The following is a 15,728-nucleotide window of genomic DNA, read 5'->3' as shown; positions in this document are numbered from 1 at the left end:
CAGGGGTTAGGAAGGGAACAGGGGTTAGGAAGGAACAGGGGTTAGGAAGGGAACAGGCGTTAGGAAGGGAACAGGGGTTAGGAAGGGAACAGGGGTTAGGAAGGGAACAGGGGTTAGGAAGGGAACAGGGGTTAGGAAGGGAACAGGGGTTAGGAAGGGAACAGGGGTTAGGAAGGGAACAGGGGTTAGGAAGGAACAGGGGTTAGGAAAGGAACAGGGGTTAGGAAGGGAACAGGGGTTAGGAAAGGAACAGGGGTTAGGAAGGGAACAGGGGTTAGGAAAGGAACAGGGGTTAGGAAGGGAAGGGGGTTAGGAAGGGAACAGGGGTTAGGAAGGAACAGGGGTTAGGAAAGGAACAGGGGTTAGGAAAGGAACAGGGGTTAGGAAAGGAACAGGGGTTAGGAAAGGAACGGGGGTTAGGAAGGGAACAGGGGTTAGGAAGGGAACAGGGGTTAGGAAAGGAACAGGGGTTAGGAAGGGAACAGGGGTTAGGAAGGGAACAGGGGTTAGGAAAGGAACAGGGGTTAGGAAAGGAACAGGGGTTAGGAAAGGAACAGGGGTTAGGAAGGGAACAGGGGTTAGGAAGGGAACAGGGGTTAGGAAGGGAATAGGGGTTAGGAAAGGAACAGGGGTTAGGAAGGGAACAGGGGTTAGGGAGGGAACAGGGGTTAGGAAGGGAACAGGGGTTATGGAGGGAACAGGGGTTAGGGAGGGAACAGGGGTTAGGGAGGGAACATGGGTTAGGAAAGGAACAGGGGTTAGGGAGGGAACAGGGGTTAGGGAGGGAACAGGGGTTAGGAAAGGAACAGGGGTTAGGAAAGGAACAGGGGTTAGGGAAGGAACAGGGGTTAGGGAAGGAACAGGGGTTAGGAAGGGAACAGGGGTTAGGAAAGGAACAGGGGTTAGGAAAGGAACAGGGGTTAGGAAGGGAACAGGGGTTAGGAAGGGAACAGGGGTTAGGAAGGGAACAGGAGTTAGGAAGGGAAGTGGGGTTAGGAAAGGAACAGGGGTTAGGGAGGGAACAGGGGTTAGGAAAGGAACAGGGGTTAGGAAGGGAACAGGGGTTAGGAAGGGAACAGAGGTTAGGAAGGGAAGGGGGTTAGGAAGGGAACAGGGGTTAGGAAAGGAAGGGGGTAAGGAAGGAACAGGGGTTAGGAAAGGAAGGGGGTAAGGAAGGGAACAGGGGTTAGGAAGGGAACAGGGGTTAGGAAAGGAAGGGGGTAAGGAAAGGAACAGGGGTTAGGAAAGGAAGGGGGTAAGGAAAGGAACAGGGGTTAGGAAAGGAAGGGGGTAAGGAAGGGAACAGGGGTTAGGAAAGGAACAGGGGTTAGGAAGGGAACAGGGGTTAGGAAGGGAACAGGGGTTAGGAAGGGAACAGGGGTTAGGAAGGGAACAGGGGTTAGGAAAGGAACAGGGGTTAGGGAGGGAACAGGGGTTAGGAAAGGAACAGGGGTTAGGAAAGGAACAGGGGTTAGGAAAGGAACAGGGGTTAGGAAAGGAACAGGGGTTAGGAAGGGAACAGGGGTTAGGAAGGGAACAGGGGTTAGGAAGGGAACGGGGGTTAGGAAGGGAACAAACAATTAATTCCCGACACCGTTGGACAAACGATTAACTTAAAACACTCCTGGACAACTCATGGTGCACACACTATACTTATGTCACACACATCTTACTCTCGTTCACACACACACACACACACACACAGACACACGCACACACACACACACACACACACACACTATGGTTCCTCTTAACAGACCATGAGTGTTTAATAATAGATCAAGAGCAGCCATCACCACAGCAACCCAATCTTCAGTCGGCTGTTGCCTAGGCAACCTCCATTAGGGCTGCTGGGGTGATGATAACACCGTCCGTACTACAGTCACGGAGCTCTGACAGTAGCCTACATCAGGTATAAATGTACATTAATGCAGGGGTTTTCAACCTTTCCTTGTCCAGGGACCCCCGGCCAGGCAAGCCGGAGACACAGGGGCCCTGAACATGTTAGCAAAACACGCCCAAATGTCGTGCCTTATCGTCAGGTGAATGATAATGGCAAGGAGAAGTAATTAACATTTTAAAATGAATAGATTTGGTAGATATTTTTTCATTACGTTGACCTCCCCACAGGTGATCGGAAGAGGAAGTGTAAACCATCCAGTCTACTAGCTAGAAAGGTAAAGGTCTGGTAAACTATCCAGTCTACTAACTAGAAAGGTAAAGGTCTGGTAAACTATCCAGTCTACTAGCTAGAAAGGTAAAGGTCTGGTAAACTATCCAGTCTACTAACTAGAAAGGTAAAGGTCTGGTAAACTATCCAGTCTACTAGCTAGAAAGGTAAAGGTCTGGTAAACTATCCAGTCTACTAACTAGAAAGGTAAAGGTCTGGTAAACTATCCAGTCTACTAGCTAGAAAGGTAAAGGTCTGGTAAACTATCCAGTCTACTAACTAGAAAGGTAAAGGTCTGGTAAACTATCCAGTCTACTAGCTAGAAAGGTAAAGGTCTGGTAAACTATCCAGTCTACTAACTAGAAAGGTCTGGTAAACTATCCAGTCTACTAACTAGAAAGGTCTGGTAAACTATCCAGTCTACTAACCAGAAAGGTAAAGGTCTGATAAACTATCCAGTCTACTAGCTAGAAAGGTAAAGGTCTGGTAAACTATCCAGTCTACTAACTAGAAAGGTCTGGTAAACTATCCAGTCTACTAACTAGAAAGGTCTGGTAAACTATCCAGTCTACTAGCTAGAAAGGTCTGGTAAACTATCCAGTCTACTAGCTAGAAAGGTAAAGGTCTGATAAACTATCCAGTCTACTAGCTAGAAAGGTAAAGGTCTGGTAAACTATCCAGTCTACTAGCTAGAAAGGTCTGGTAAACTATCCAGTCTACTAGCTAGAAAGGTAAAGGTCTGATAAACTATCCAGTCTACTAGCTAGAAAGGTAAAGGTCTGGTAAACTATCCAGTCTACTAGCTAGAAAGGTAAAGGTCTGGTAAACTATCCAGTCTACTAGCTAGAAAGGTAAAGGTCTGATAAACTATCCAGTCTACTAGCTAGAAAGGTCTGGTAAACTATCCAGTCTACTAGCTAGAAAGGTAAAGGTCTGGTAAACTATCCAGTCTACTAGCTAGAAAGGTAAAGGTCTGGTAAACTATCCAGTCTACTAGCTAGAAAGGTAAATGTCTGGTAAACTATCCAGTCTACTAACTAGAAAGGTAAAGGTCTGGTAAACTATCCAGTCTACTAGCTAGAAAGGTAAAGGTCTGGTAAACTATCCAGTCTACTAGCTAGAAAGGTAAAGGTCTGGTAAACTATCCAGTCTACTAGCTAGAAAGGTAAAGGTCTGGTAAACTATCCAGTCTACTAGCTAGAAAGGTAAAGGTCTGGTAAACTATCCAGTCTACTAGCTAGAAAGGTCTGGTAAACTATCCAGTCTACTAGCTAGAAAGGTAAAGGTCTAGTGGCAGCGTAGAGACATGATTTTGAAGATCATTTCCAGCAATTCTATAACTTTGGCATGGGCCTGAGAGACAAGGTTTCTGTTTTAAAGATCTATTAATTCTATGCATTTTGTCTAATCAATGGACCTTGAATGGTTTTTGGGACTTCCTGTGCTCCTGACTGCCTATATTTGATTTGATGGTAAGTTCTCATATATGGTATTATGTAATATATTTAGTTCAGTATGTTTTCTGCATGCTTTCTATCATCTGGTCTTGGTTATTTAAAGTTGAGACTGTTTTTCCATCCCCAAAAAGACCACTTAAACGGCCGCCTTCTCTACAGAGAAACCCCTGTAATGACTCATTTCCTCCATTTTGAAGGGATAGTTTGAGATTTTGGCAATGAAGCCATTTATCTACTTCCCCAGAGTTGGATAAACAGGATAGCATGCTAACTGTTCCTGTAGACTTCAAGTCATTGCGCTAACACTAGTTAGCATTGGCTCGTGAAACTACCTTTACCATTTTTACATGACTCTGTGTCCAGCATGAAGGAAGTCATCTACAATGGTACTGTGCTGTAGCTATATTCATAAAATAAATAACTTTTCACCTTTCCCCCAAAAAGTATTGAATAAACTGATGTACCTCCTGCAGTACCACACATACTCCAGCTTGAAAACTCTGCACTAATGTAGAGTTGAGAACATTGGGCACACGGTGTTAAAGTACAATGTTAGGTATAGGGGTCAGAGGTTAGGGTCAAAGGTTAGTGTAAGGTGATCATGTACTTTGGGTCTTTGATAAGCAGCCTGGTGATAAAGTCTTTGGCCAGGAGGCTGGTGCTGCTAAAGAACTCTTCATCGAAGGTGTAGTCCACCGCCGACACGTTAGCTAAAGTCTCCTGCTTATTCTCCCCCAAGAACGGCGATGCACCACTCAACCTGAGGGAGGGAGGGAGGGGGAGAGAGGGAGGGAGGGAGGGGAGGGAGGGAGGGGGAGAGAGGGAGGGAGGTTGGGGAGGGAGGGAGGGAGCAAGGATGTGACGGAAGGAGGGAGGGAGGGAGGGAGGAAGCAAGGATTTGACGGAAGGAGGGAGGGAGGGAGGGGAGGGAGGGAGGGAGGGAGGGAGAGAGGGAGGGAGCAAGGATGTGACGGAAGGAGGGAGGGGAGAGAGAGGGAGGGAGCAAGGATGTGACGGAAGGAGGGAGGGGAGGGAGGGAGGGAGGGAGGGAGGGAGGGAGGGAGGGAGCAAAGATGTGATGGAAGGAGGGAGGGAGGGAGGGTGGGAGGGAGAAGGGGGAGAAAGAGGGGAGGCAGGGAGAGCAGGGATGGGAGGAAAGGGGGAGGGAGAGGGAGGAGGGAGGGAGGGTAGAGGGAGGGAGCAAGGATGTGAGGGAGGGAGGGAGGGAAGGAGGGGAGAGGGAGAGAGCAGGGAGGAAGGAGGGAGGGGGAGAGAAAGAAGTTGAGAGAGGTAGAGAAGTTTCCATACATTCCAATAACTTCCCACATACCATTTAGACTGAATAACACTGTAAAAGGATTACAGTGTATGTTTGTTTCTCTGAATGTATAACAAAGAAGATGTTTTATAGATGTAGTTATGGACAGATATCAGAGGAATTGTGAGTCATCAGTCAAACAGTTGGTCAGGTGTCAGGAATGTGAAGCACCAAGGTCTTTCACTCTCTCTCCCTCCATATCTGGGAAATCATCAAAATGATAAGGGTCCTTTCCAACATTTAAACGGTTGTGAAATAAGATGACCAGGCAAACGACTGCAATCAAACAATTAGCATAAATAGTCACACATTTACATGCTCGCTGGTAGTCATAATCATCTATAAACAACATTGACCACTGAACTTTGGAAATAAAAAGTCGCGCAGTTATGAACGTAGCTGCTGCTTTGCTCTCTCCCTCACCTGCTGTCTCTAACTGAACGATCGGCTATGAAAAGCCAACTGACATTTACTCCTGAGGTGCTGACCTGTTGCACCCTCTACAACCACTGGTTATTATTTGACCCTGCTGGTCATCTATGAACGTTTAAACATCTTGAGGAACAGTCTGGCTTACGAAAGTATTCACCCCCCTTGGCATTTTACCTATTTGGTTGCCTAACAACCTGGAATTAAAATAGATTTTTTTAAAGGTTTGTATCATTGGATTTACATGCCATGTTGTTTATTGTGAGGCAAACAAGAAATAAGACAGAAAAACAGAAAACTTGAGTAACTATAACTATAACTAACATAACTATTCACCCCCCCAAGTCAATACTTTGTAGACCCACCTTCTGCAGCAATTACAGCTGCAAGTCTCTTGGGGTTTGTCTCTATAAGATTGGCACATCTAGCCACTGGATTTATGCCCATTCTACAAGGCAAAACTGCTCCAGTTGGATGGGTTCCGCTGGTGTACAGCAATCTTTAAGTCATACCACAGATTCTCAATTGGATTGAGGTCTGGGCTTTGACTAGGCCTTTCCAAGACATTTAAATGTTTCCCTTAAACCAATGTTGGGGAATAATCAGAATTGGTGGGTAACATAGATAGGATGTTTTATTTTCATGATATGCTTATGAGTTATTTCTCATAAGAATGTATTTTGTTGTACTATAGTGGTGGCCATTGGCAGTTATCTGTTCTATGTCAAGACTAAGTTGCATGGGCCGCAGAGAGGGGAGAGGTCAAGGTGTCATCATGTGTAAACATATCTTTTGCTCCACTGTGTCTGTGTGCCGGTCACTCCCTACTTTTCCCATCGGGGAGAGGAGGATGGCAGTGTCTGGAATCATTCTATGCTCTCCGTGAGCTTGTCCAGGATTGGTTGTATTTAGAATTGGTTGTATCTCAATGACAATTTGATATATGCCTCTTGATATGGAGGATTGGTTTATGGTTCTGGGTTTGAGTAAGGAGACAAAGCTGAACGATGTATTATGTCTATGCTGTCTGACTATGTGTGTTCTTTGCTATTAAAGGATCTCAGTTGCAATGTAGTGGTGCTCTCAGAGAATTCATGGATAGACACTGAATTGATCTGAGAGTCACAGGGTTGTGATGGAGCTCATATAATTAAAGATGGACTTTGATAACTAACTCTGACTTGTGTTGTGGTTTGCGCTCATGATTTGGTAAATAGTGGAAATTTCCACGACACCAATCAAGTGTTAGTTTAGCAGTATGCTTAGGGTCATTGTCCTGCTGGAAGGTGAACGTCCCTCCCAGTCTCAAATATCTGGAAGACTGAAACAGGTTTCCCTCAAGAATTTTCCTGTATTTAGCTCCATCTATCATTCCTTAAATTCTGACCAGTTTCTCAGTCCCTGCTGATGGATGGTGTTCTCGGGGTGATGAGAGTTGTTGGGATACACTATCTGGCGCATACCCTTGATGGCCAAAAAGCTCCATTTTAGTCTCATCTGACCAGAGTACCTTCTTCCATATGTTTGGGGAGTCTCCCACATGCCTTTTGGCAAACACCAAACGTGTTCGCTTAGTCATTTCTGTAAGCAATGGCTTTCTTATGGCCACTCTTCTGTAAAGCCCAGCTCTGAGAGTGTACGGCTTAAAGTGGTCCTATGGACAGATACTCCAATCTCAGCTGTGGAGCTTTGCAGGTCCTTCAGGGATAATTTGGTCTCTTTGTTGCCTCTCTGATTAATGCCCTCATTGCCTGGTCTGTGAGTTTTGGTGGGCAGCCCTCTCTTGGCAGGTTTGTTGTGGTGCCATATTCTTTCCATGTTTTAATAATGGATTTAATGGTGCTCCGTGGGATGGTCAAAGTCTAATATTTTTTTATAACCCAACCCTGATCTGTACTTGTCCACAACTTTGTCCCTGACCTATTTGGAGAGCTCCTTGGTCTTCATGGTGCCGTTTGCTTGGTGATGCCCCTTTCTTAGTGGTATTGCGGACTCTGGGGCCGTGACACTTAAATAAAGTCCGCCTGTGTTCAACCTAACTAATTATGTTGCTTCTGAAGGTAATTGGTTGAACCAGATCTTATTTAGGGGCTTTGTAGCAAAGGGGGTGATAAGCCTGTCCTCCAGGACACCTACCCGATGTTACAGGAAGGCCAAAAGATCATCAAGGACAACAACCACCCGAGCCACTGCCTGTTCACCCCGCTATCATCCAGAAGGATCATCAAGGACAACAACCACCCGAGCTACTGCCTGTTCACCCCGCTATCATCCAGAAGGCGAGGCCAGTACAGGTGCATATACTGTATTCTATACTATGCCACCCATCTCATATGTATATACTGTATTCTATACTATGCCACCCATCTCATATGTATATACTGTACTCTATACTATGCCACTGTATCTTAGTCCAATACCCCTCTGACAAACTCAGCAAAAAAAAAGTCCCTTTTTCAGGACCTTGTCTTTCAAAGATAATTCATAAAAATCCAAATAACTTCACAGATCGTCATTGTAAAGGGTTTAAACACTGTTTCCCATGCTTGTTCAATGAACCATAAACAATGAATGAACATGCAGCTGTGGAACGGTCGTTAAGACACTAACAGCTTACAGATGGTAGGCAATTAAGGTCACAGTTATGAAAACTTAGGACACTAAAGAGGCCTTTCTACTGACTCTGAAAAACACCAAAAGAAAGATGTCCAGGATCCCTGCTCATCTGCGTGAATGTGCCTTAGGCATGCTGCAAGGAGGCATGAGGACTGCAGATGTGGCCAGGGCAATAAATTGCAATGTCCCTACTGTGAGACGCCTAAGACAGCGCTACAGGGAGACAGGACGGGCAGCTGCAGTGGCAGACCACGTGAAACAACACCTGCACAGGATCGGTACATCTGAACATAACCCCTGCGGGACAGGTACATGATGGCAACAACTGTCCGAGTTACACCAGGAATGCACAATCCCCTCCATCAGTGCTCAGACTGTCCACAATAGGCTGAGAGAGGCTGGACTGAGGTCTTGTAGGCAGGTCCTCACCAGACATCACCGGCAATAACGTCGCCTATAGGCACAAACCCACAGTCGCTGGACCAGACAGGACTGGCAAAAAAGTGCTCTTCACTGACGAGTCGCGGTTTTGTCTCACCAGGGGTGATGGTCGAATTTGCATTTATCTTCGAAGGAATGAGCGTTACACCGAGGCCTGTACTCTGGAGCGGGATCAATTTGGAGGTGGAGGGTCCGTCATGGTCTGGGACGGTGTGTCACAGCATCATCGGACTGAGCTTGTTGTCATTGCAGGCAATCACAACGCTGTGAGTTACAGGGAAGACATCCTCCTCCCTCATGTGGTACCCTTCCTGCAGGCTCACCCTGACATGACCCTCCAGCATGACAATGCCACCAGCCATACTGCTCGTTCTATGTGTGAACTCCTGCAAGACAGGAATGGCAGTGTTCTGCCATGGCCAGCGAAGAGCCTGGATCTCAATCCCATTGAGCACGTCAGGGACCTGTTGGATCGGAGGGTGAGGGCTAGGGCCATTCCCCACAGAAATGTCCAGGAACTTGCAGGTGCCTTGGTGGAAGAGTGGGGTAACAAATCTGGTGAAGTCCATGAGGAGATGCACTGCAGTACTTAATGCAGCTGGTGGCCACACAAGATACTGACTGTTACTTTTGATTTAACCCCCCCCCCTGTTGTTCAGGGACACATTATTCAATTTCTGTTAGTCACATGTCTGTGGACTTGTTCAGTTTATGTCTCAGTTTTTGAATCTTGTTATGTTCATACACATATTTACACAAGTGAGAGGACGTTTCTTTTTTTTTGCTTAGTTTATATGCATGCACCACTTTTCCGTTGTTAATTTAGAATTTTTTGAAACAAGTTATTTTTCCATGTCCATTACATGAAATCCAAATAAGAATCGATTTAAATAACAGGTTGTAATGCAACAAAATAGGAAAAATGCCAAGGGGGGGTGAATACTAATAATCTCCACCCGGCACAGCCAGAAGAGGACTGGCCACCCCTCATAGCCTGGTTCCTCTCTAGGTTTATAATCTCCACCCGGCACAGCCAGAAGAGGACTGGCCACCCCTCATAGCCTGGTTCCTCTCTAGGTTTATAATCTCCACCCGGCACAGCCAGAAGAGGACTGGCCACCACTCAGAGCCTGGTTCCTCTCTAGGTTTATAATCTCCACCCGGTACAGCCAGAAGAGGACTGGCCACCCCTCATAGCCTGGTTCCTCTCTAGGTTTATAATCTCTACCCGGTACAGCCAGAAGAGGACTGGCCACCCCTCATAGCCTGGTTCCTCTCTAGGTTTATAATCTCTACCCGGCACAGCCAGAAGAGGACTGGCCACCCCTCATAGCCTGGTTCCTCTCTAGGTTTATAATCTCCACCCGGCACAGCCAGAAGAGGACTGGCCACCCCTCATAGCCTGGTTCCTCTCTAGGTTTATAATCTCCACCCGGCACAGCCAGAAGAGGACTGGCCACCACTCAGAGCCTGGTTCCTCTCTAGGTTTATAATCTCTACCCGGTACAGCCAGAAGAGGACTGGCTACCCCTCATAGCCTGGTTCCTCTCTAGGATTCTTCCTTGGTTCTGGCCTTTCTAGGGAGTTTTTCCTAGCCACCGTGCTTCTACACCTGCATTGGTTGCTGTTTGGGGTTTTAGGCTGGGTTTCTGTACAGCACTTTGAGATATCAGCTGATGTACGAAGGGCTTATAAATACATATGATTGAAATATATGCATTAATATGTTAACATATATAATCCGTCTTGATTGGTCACATCCACAGGATACACCATGGGTACAGTGAAATGATTGGTTGCATTCGTCAACAATGCAGTTATACAAAGAAATACACACAAGATTTTAAAAAAGACACTAAATACAAGATCAATATCAGGACCGATCAATATCAGGACCGATCAATATCAGGACCGATCACTGAAAGGGAAACTGGTGACAGTTTGGTGTAATACATGAAGCTCTTCATTCGTCAGTAGGATTGTTATACTTACAGAATATAGGTGATCACTCCAACACTCCTGTAACAACAGAGGGATGTGGATTATTACTAGACAGACATATAGAGATAAAGACACAGAGTCAACAAAACATTAGGAACACCGTCCTAATATGGAGTTACACCCCCTTTTCCCTCCTCAGAAGAGTCTTTAGTCATCGGGGGACTCTACAATGTGTCAAGTGTTCCTTTGGGTGGTGGACCATTCTTTATACACACAACAAAACAGCAGTGTTGCAATTCTTGTGCTTCTCAGTATGTATCAAGATGTATCCACCACCCAAAAGACCATCCAGATAACTTGAAACAGCTGTGGGAAGCATTGGAGTCAACATGGGCCAACATCCCTGTGGAACGCTTTGGACACCTTGTGGAGTCAACATGGGCCAACATCCCTGTGGAACGCTTTGGACACCTTGTGGAGTCAACATGGGCCAACATCCCTGTGGAACGCTTTGGACACCTTGTGGAGTCAACATGGGCCAACATCCCTGTGGAACGCTTTGGACACCTTGTGGAGTCAACATGGGCCAACATCCCTGTGGAACGCTTTGGACACCTTGTGGAGTCAACATGGGCCAACATCCCTGTGGAACGCTTTGGACACCTTGTGGAGTCAACATGGACCAGCATCCCTGTGGAACGCTTTGGACACCTTGTGGAGTCAACATGGGCCAACATCCCTGTGGAACGCTTTGGACACCTTGTAGAGTCAACATGGGCCAGCATCCCTGTGGAACGCTTTGGACACCTTGTAGAGTCAACATGGGCCAACATCCCTGTGGAACGCTTTGGACACCTTGTGGAGTCAACATGGGCCAGCATCCCTGTGGAACGCTTTGGACACCTTGTAGAGTCAACATGGACCAGCATCCCTGTGGAACGCTTTGGACACCTTGTAGAGACAACATGGACCAGCATCCCTGTGGAACGCTTTGGACACCTTGTAGAGTCAACATGGACCAGCATCCCTGTGGAACGCTTTGGACACCTTGTAGAGACAACATGGACCAGCATCCCTGTGGAACGCTTTGGACACCTTGTAGAGTCAACATGGACCAGCATCCCTGTGGAACGCTTTGGACACCTTGTAGAGACAACATGGGCCAGCATCCCTGTGGAAAGCTTTGGACACCTTGTAGAGTCAACATGGACCAGCATCCCTGTGGAACGCTTTGGACACCTTGTAGAGACAACATGGACCAGCATCCCTGTGGAACGCTTTGGACACCTTGTAGAGACAACATGGACCAGCATCCCTGTGGAACGCTTTGGACACCTTGTAGAGACAACATGGGCCAGCATCCCTGTGGAACGCTTTGGACACCTTGTAGAGTCAACATGGACCAGCATCCCTGTGAAACGCTTTGGACACCTTGTAGAGACAACATGGATCAGCATCCATGTGGAACGCTTTGGACACCTTGTAGAGTCAACATGGGCCAGCATCCCTGTGGAACGCTTTGGACACCTTGTGGAGTCAACATGGGCCAGCATCCCTGTGGAACGCTTTGGACACCTTGTAGAGACAACATGGACCAGCATCCCTGTGGAACGCTTTGGACACCTTGTAGAGACAACATGGATCAGCATCCCTGTGGAACGCTTTGGACACCTTGTAGAGACAACATGGGCCAGCATCCCTGTGGAACGCTTTGGACACCTTGTAGAGTCAACATGGACCAGCATCCCTGTGAAACGCTTTGGACACCTTGTAGAGACAACATGGATCAGCATCCATGTGGAACGCTTTGGACACCTTGTAGAGTCAACATGGGCCAGCATCCCTGTGGAACGCTTTGGACACCTTGTGGAGTCAACATGGGCCAGCATCCCTGTGGAACGCTTTGGACACCTTGTAGAGACAACATGGACCAGCATCCCTGTGGAACGCTTTGGACACCTGGTAGAGTCAACATGGGCCAGCATCCCTGTGGAACGCTTTGGACACCTTGTAGAGTCCACATGGGTCAGCATCCCTGTGGAACGCTTTGGACACCTTGTGGAGTCAACATGGGCCAGCATCCCTGTGGAACGCTTTGGACACCTTGTAGAGCCAACATGGGCCAGCATCCCTGTGGAACGCTTTGGACACCTTGTAGAGACAACATGGGCCAGCATCCCTGTGGAACGCTTTGGACACCTTGTAGAGTCAACATGGACCAGCATCCCTGTGAAACGCTTTGGACACCTTGTAGAGACAACATGGATCAGCATCCATGTGGAACGCTTTGGACACCTTGTAGAGTCAACATGGGCCAGCATCCCTGTGGAACGCTTTGGACACCTTGTGGAGTCAACATGGGCCAGCATCCCTGTGGAACGCTTTGGACACCTTGTAGAGACAACATGGACCAGCATCCCTGTGGAACGCTTTGGACACCTGGTAGAGTCAACATGGGCCAGCATCCCTGTGGAACGCTTTGGACACCTTGTAGAGTCCACATGGGTCAGCATCCCTGTGGAACGCTTTGGACACCTTGTGGAGTCAACATGGGCCAGCATCCCTGTGGAACGCTTTGGACACCTTGTAGAGCCAACATGGGCCAGCATCCCTGTGGAACGCTTTGCACACCTTGTAGAGCCAACATGGACCAGCATCCCTGTGGAACGCTTTGGACACCTTGTAGAGCCAACATGGGCCAGCATCCCTGTGGAACGCTTTGGACACCTTGTGGAGCCAACATGGGCCAGCATCCCTGTGGAACGCTTTGGACACCTTGTGGAGCCAACATGGGCCAGCATCCCTGTGGAACGCTTTGGACACCTTGTGGAGCCAACATGGGCGAGCATCCCTGTGGAACGCTTTGGACACCTTGTAGAGCCAACATGGGCCAGCATCAACAAAATGAGACTGTTCTGGGGGGGGAAAGGGGAGGGGGTGCAACTCAATATTAGGAAGGTGTTCCTAATGTTTTGTATACTCAGTGCATGTATGCATGTGTGTGTTTATGTATATATACATACACTGTCTAAATATAAAGTACATCTGTCTCTCACCACATGTCTGCCTCCAGGCCGAGCGGTTCATAGTTGACTACCTCTGGAGCTGTAAAGAGTTAATAAACACACTATTAAGCCAAAAACACTGAGCCTAGAATGTAGGGTGTGTGTGTGTGTGTGTGTGTGTATATATACACACACACACACACACACACACACACACACACACACACACACACACACACACACACACACACTACCATTCAGAAGTTTGGGGTCAATTAGAAATATCCTTGTTTTTTAAAGAAATATTTTTGTCCATTAAAATACCATTAAATTGATCAGAAATACAGTGTAGACATTGTTAATGTTGTAAATGACTATTGTAGCTGGAAACTGCTGATTTTTTATGGAATATCTACATAGGTGAACAGAGGCCCATTATCAGCAACCATCACTCCTGTGTTCCAATGGAATATCTACATAGGTGTACAGAGGCCCATTACCAGCAACCATCAGTCCTGTGTTCCAATGGAATATCTACATAGGTGTACAGAGGCCCATTACCAGCAACCATCAGTCCTGTGTTCCAATGGAATATCTACATAGGTGTACAGAGGCCCATTACCAGCAACCATCAGTCCTGTGTTCCAATGGAATATCTACATAGGTGTACAGAGGCCCATTACCAGCAACCATCAGTCCTGTGTTCCAATGGAATATCTACATAGGTGTACAGAGGCCCATTACCAGCAACCATCAGTCCTGTGTTCCAATGGAATATCTACATAGGAGTACAGAGACCCATTATCAGCAACCATCCCTCCGGTGTTCCAATGGCACGTTGTGTTAGCTAATCCAAGTTTATCGTTTTAAAAGGCTAATTGATCATTAGAAAACCCTTTTGCAATTATGTTAGCGCAGCTGAAAACTGTTGTTCTGATTAAAGAAGCAATAAAACTAGTTGAGTATCTGGAGCATCAGCATTTGTGGGTTCGATTACAGGCTCAAAATGGCCAGAAACAAAGAACTTTCTTCTGAAATTCGTCAGTCTATTCTTGTTCTGATAAATGAAGGCTATTCCATGCAATAAATTGCCAAGAAACTGAAGATCTCGTACAACGCTGTGTACTACTCCCTTCACAGAACAGCACAAACTGGCCCTAACCAGAAAAGAAAGAGAAGTGGGAGGCCCCGGTGCACAACTGAGCAAGAGGACAAGTACATTAGAGAATCTAGTATGAGAAACAAACGTCTCACAAGTCCTCAACTGGGAGCTTCATTAAATAGTACCCGCAAAACACCAGTCTCCGCAAAGAAAAATCTATATCCATATCTCAGACTGGCCAATAAAAATGAAATATTACGAACAAAAGAACACAGACACCGGACAGAGGAAGATTGGAGAAAAGTGTTATGACAAATCTAAGTTTGATACGAAGAACAACATTCGTGAGACGCAAAAAAATTGAAAAGATGCTGGAGGAGTGAACCCTCTGTCAAGCATGGTGGAGGCAACGTGATGGTCTGGGTGGAGGCAACGTGATGGTCTGGGGGAGGCAACGTGATGGTCTGGGGGAGGAACGTGATGGTCTGGGGAGGCAACGTGATGGTCTGGGGAGGCAACCCTCGTGATGGTCTGGTGGAGGCAACGTGATGGTCTGGGGGAGTGCAACGTGATGGTCTGGGGGAGGCAACGTGATGGTCTGGGGGAGGCAACCTCTGGTCTGGGGGAGGCAACGTGATGGTCTGGGGGAGTGAACCCTCTGTCAAGCATGGTGGAGGCAACGTGATGGTCTGGGGGAGTGAACCCTCTGTCAAGCATGGTGGAGGCAACGTGATGGTCTGGAGGAGTGAACCCTCTGTCAAGCATGGTGGAGGCAACGTGATGGTCTGGTGGAGGCAACGTGATGGTCTGGGGGAGGCAACGTGATGGTCTGGTGGAGGCAACGTGATGGTCTGGGGGAGGCAACGTGATGGTCTGGGGAGGCAACGTGATGGTCTGGTGGAGGCAACGTGATGGTCTGGTGGAGGCAACGTGATGGTCTGGGGGAGGCAACGTGATGGTCTGGTCTGGGGAGGCAACGTGATGGTCTGGGGGAGGCAACGTGATGGTCTGGGAGGCAACGTGATGGTCTGGTGGAGGCAACGTGATGGTCTGGTGGAGGCAACGTGATGGTCTGGGGAGGCAACGTGATGGTCTGGATGGCAACGTGATGGTCTGGAGGCAACGTGATGGTCTGGGGGAGGACGCGTGATGGTCTGGGGAGGCAACGTGATGGTCTGGGGAGGCAACGTGATGGTCTGGGGGAGGCAACGTGATGGTCTGGGGAGGCAACGTGATGGTCTGGGGGAGG

At 47.6% G+C, this 15,728-nt stretch overlaps 1 protein-coding gene across 3 annotated transcripts in view; it reads right to left on the bottom strand.

Moving 5' to 3' along the window:
- dapk1 (death-associated protein kinase 1) overlaps window positions 1-15,728 on the bottom strand; it is a 206,973-nt gene that overhangs the window by 105,045 nt on the left and 86,200 nt on the right. For all 3 annotated transcript variants that reach the window (XM_065026935.1, XM_065026936.1, XM_065026937.1), the window contains 3 exons: window positions 13,429-13,477; window positions 10,424-10,450; window positions 4,235-4,387 (listed from right to left, as the gene is read on the bottom strand). In XM_065026935.1, coding sequence (XP_064883007.1) covers window positions 4,235-4,387; window positions 10,424-10,450; window positions 13,429-13,477 — 229 coding nt within the window. The remainder of the gene's footprint in view (window positions 1-4,234; window positions 4,388-10,423; window positions 10,451-13,428; window positions 13,478-15,728) is intronic.

This window comes from Oncorhynchus nerka, linkage group LG13, assembly GCF_034236695.1.
Source record: "Oncorhynchus nerka isolate Pitt River linkage group LG13, Oner_Uvic_2.0, whole genome shotgun sequence".
Classification (NCBI taxonomy): domain Eukaryota; kingdom Metazoa; phylum Chordata; class Actinopteri; order Salmoniformes; family Salmonidae; genus Oncorhynchus; species Oncorhynchus nerka.
Note: the sequence above shows the minus strand (reverse complement) of the source record. Positions and strands in the feature narration are given on the sequence as shown.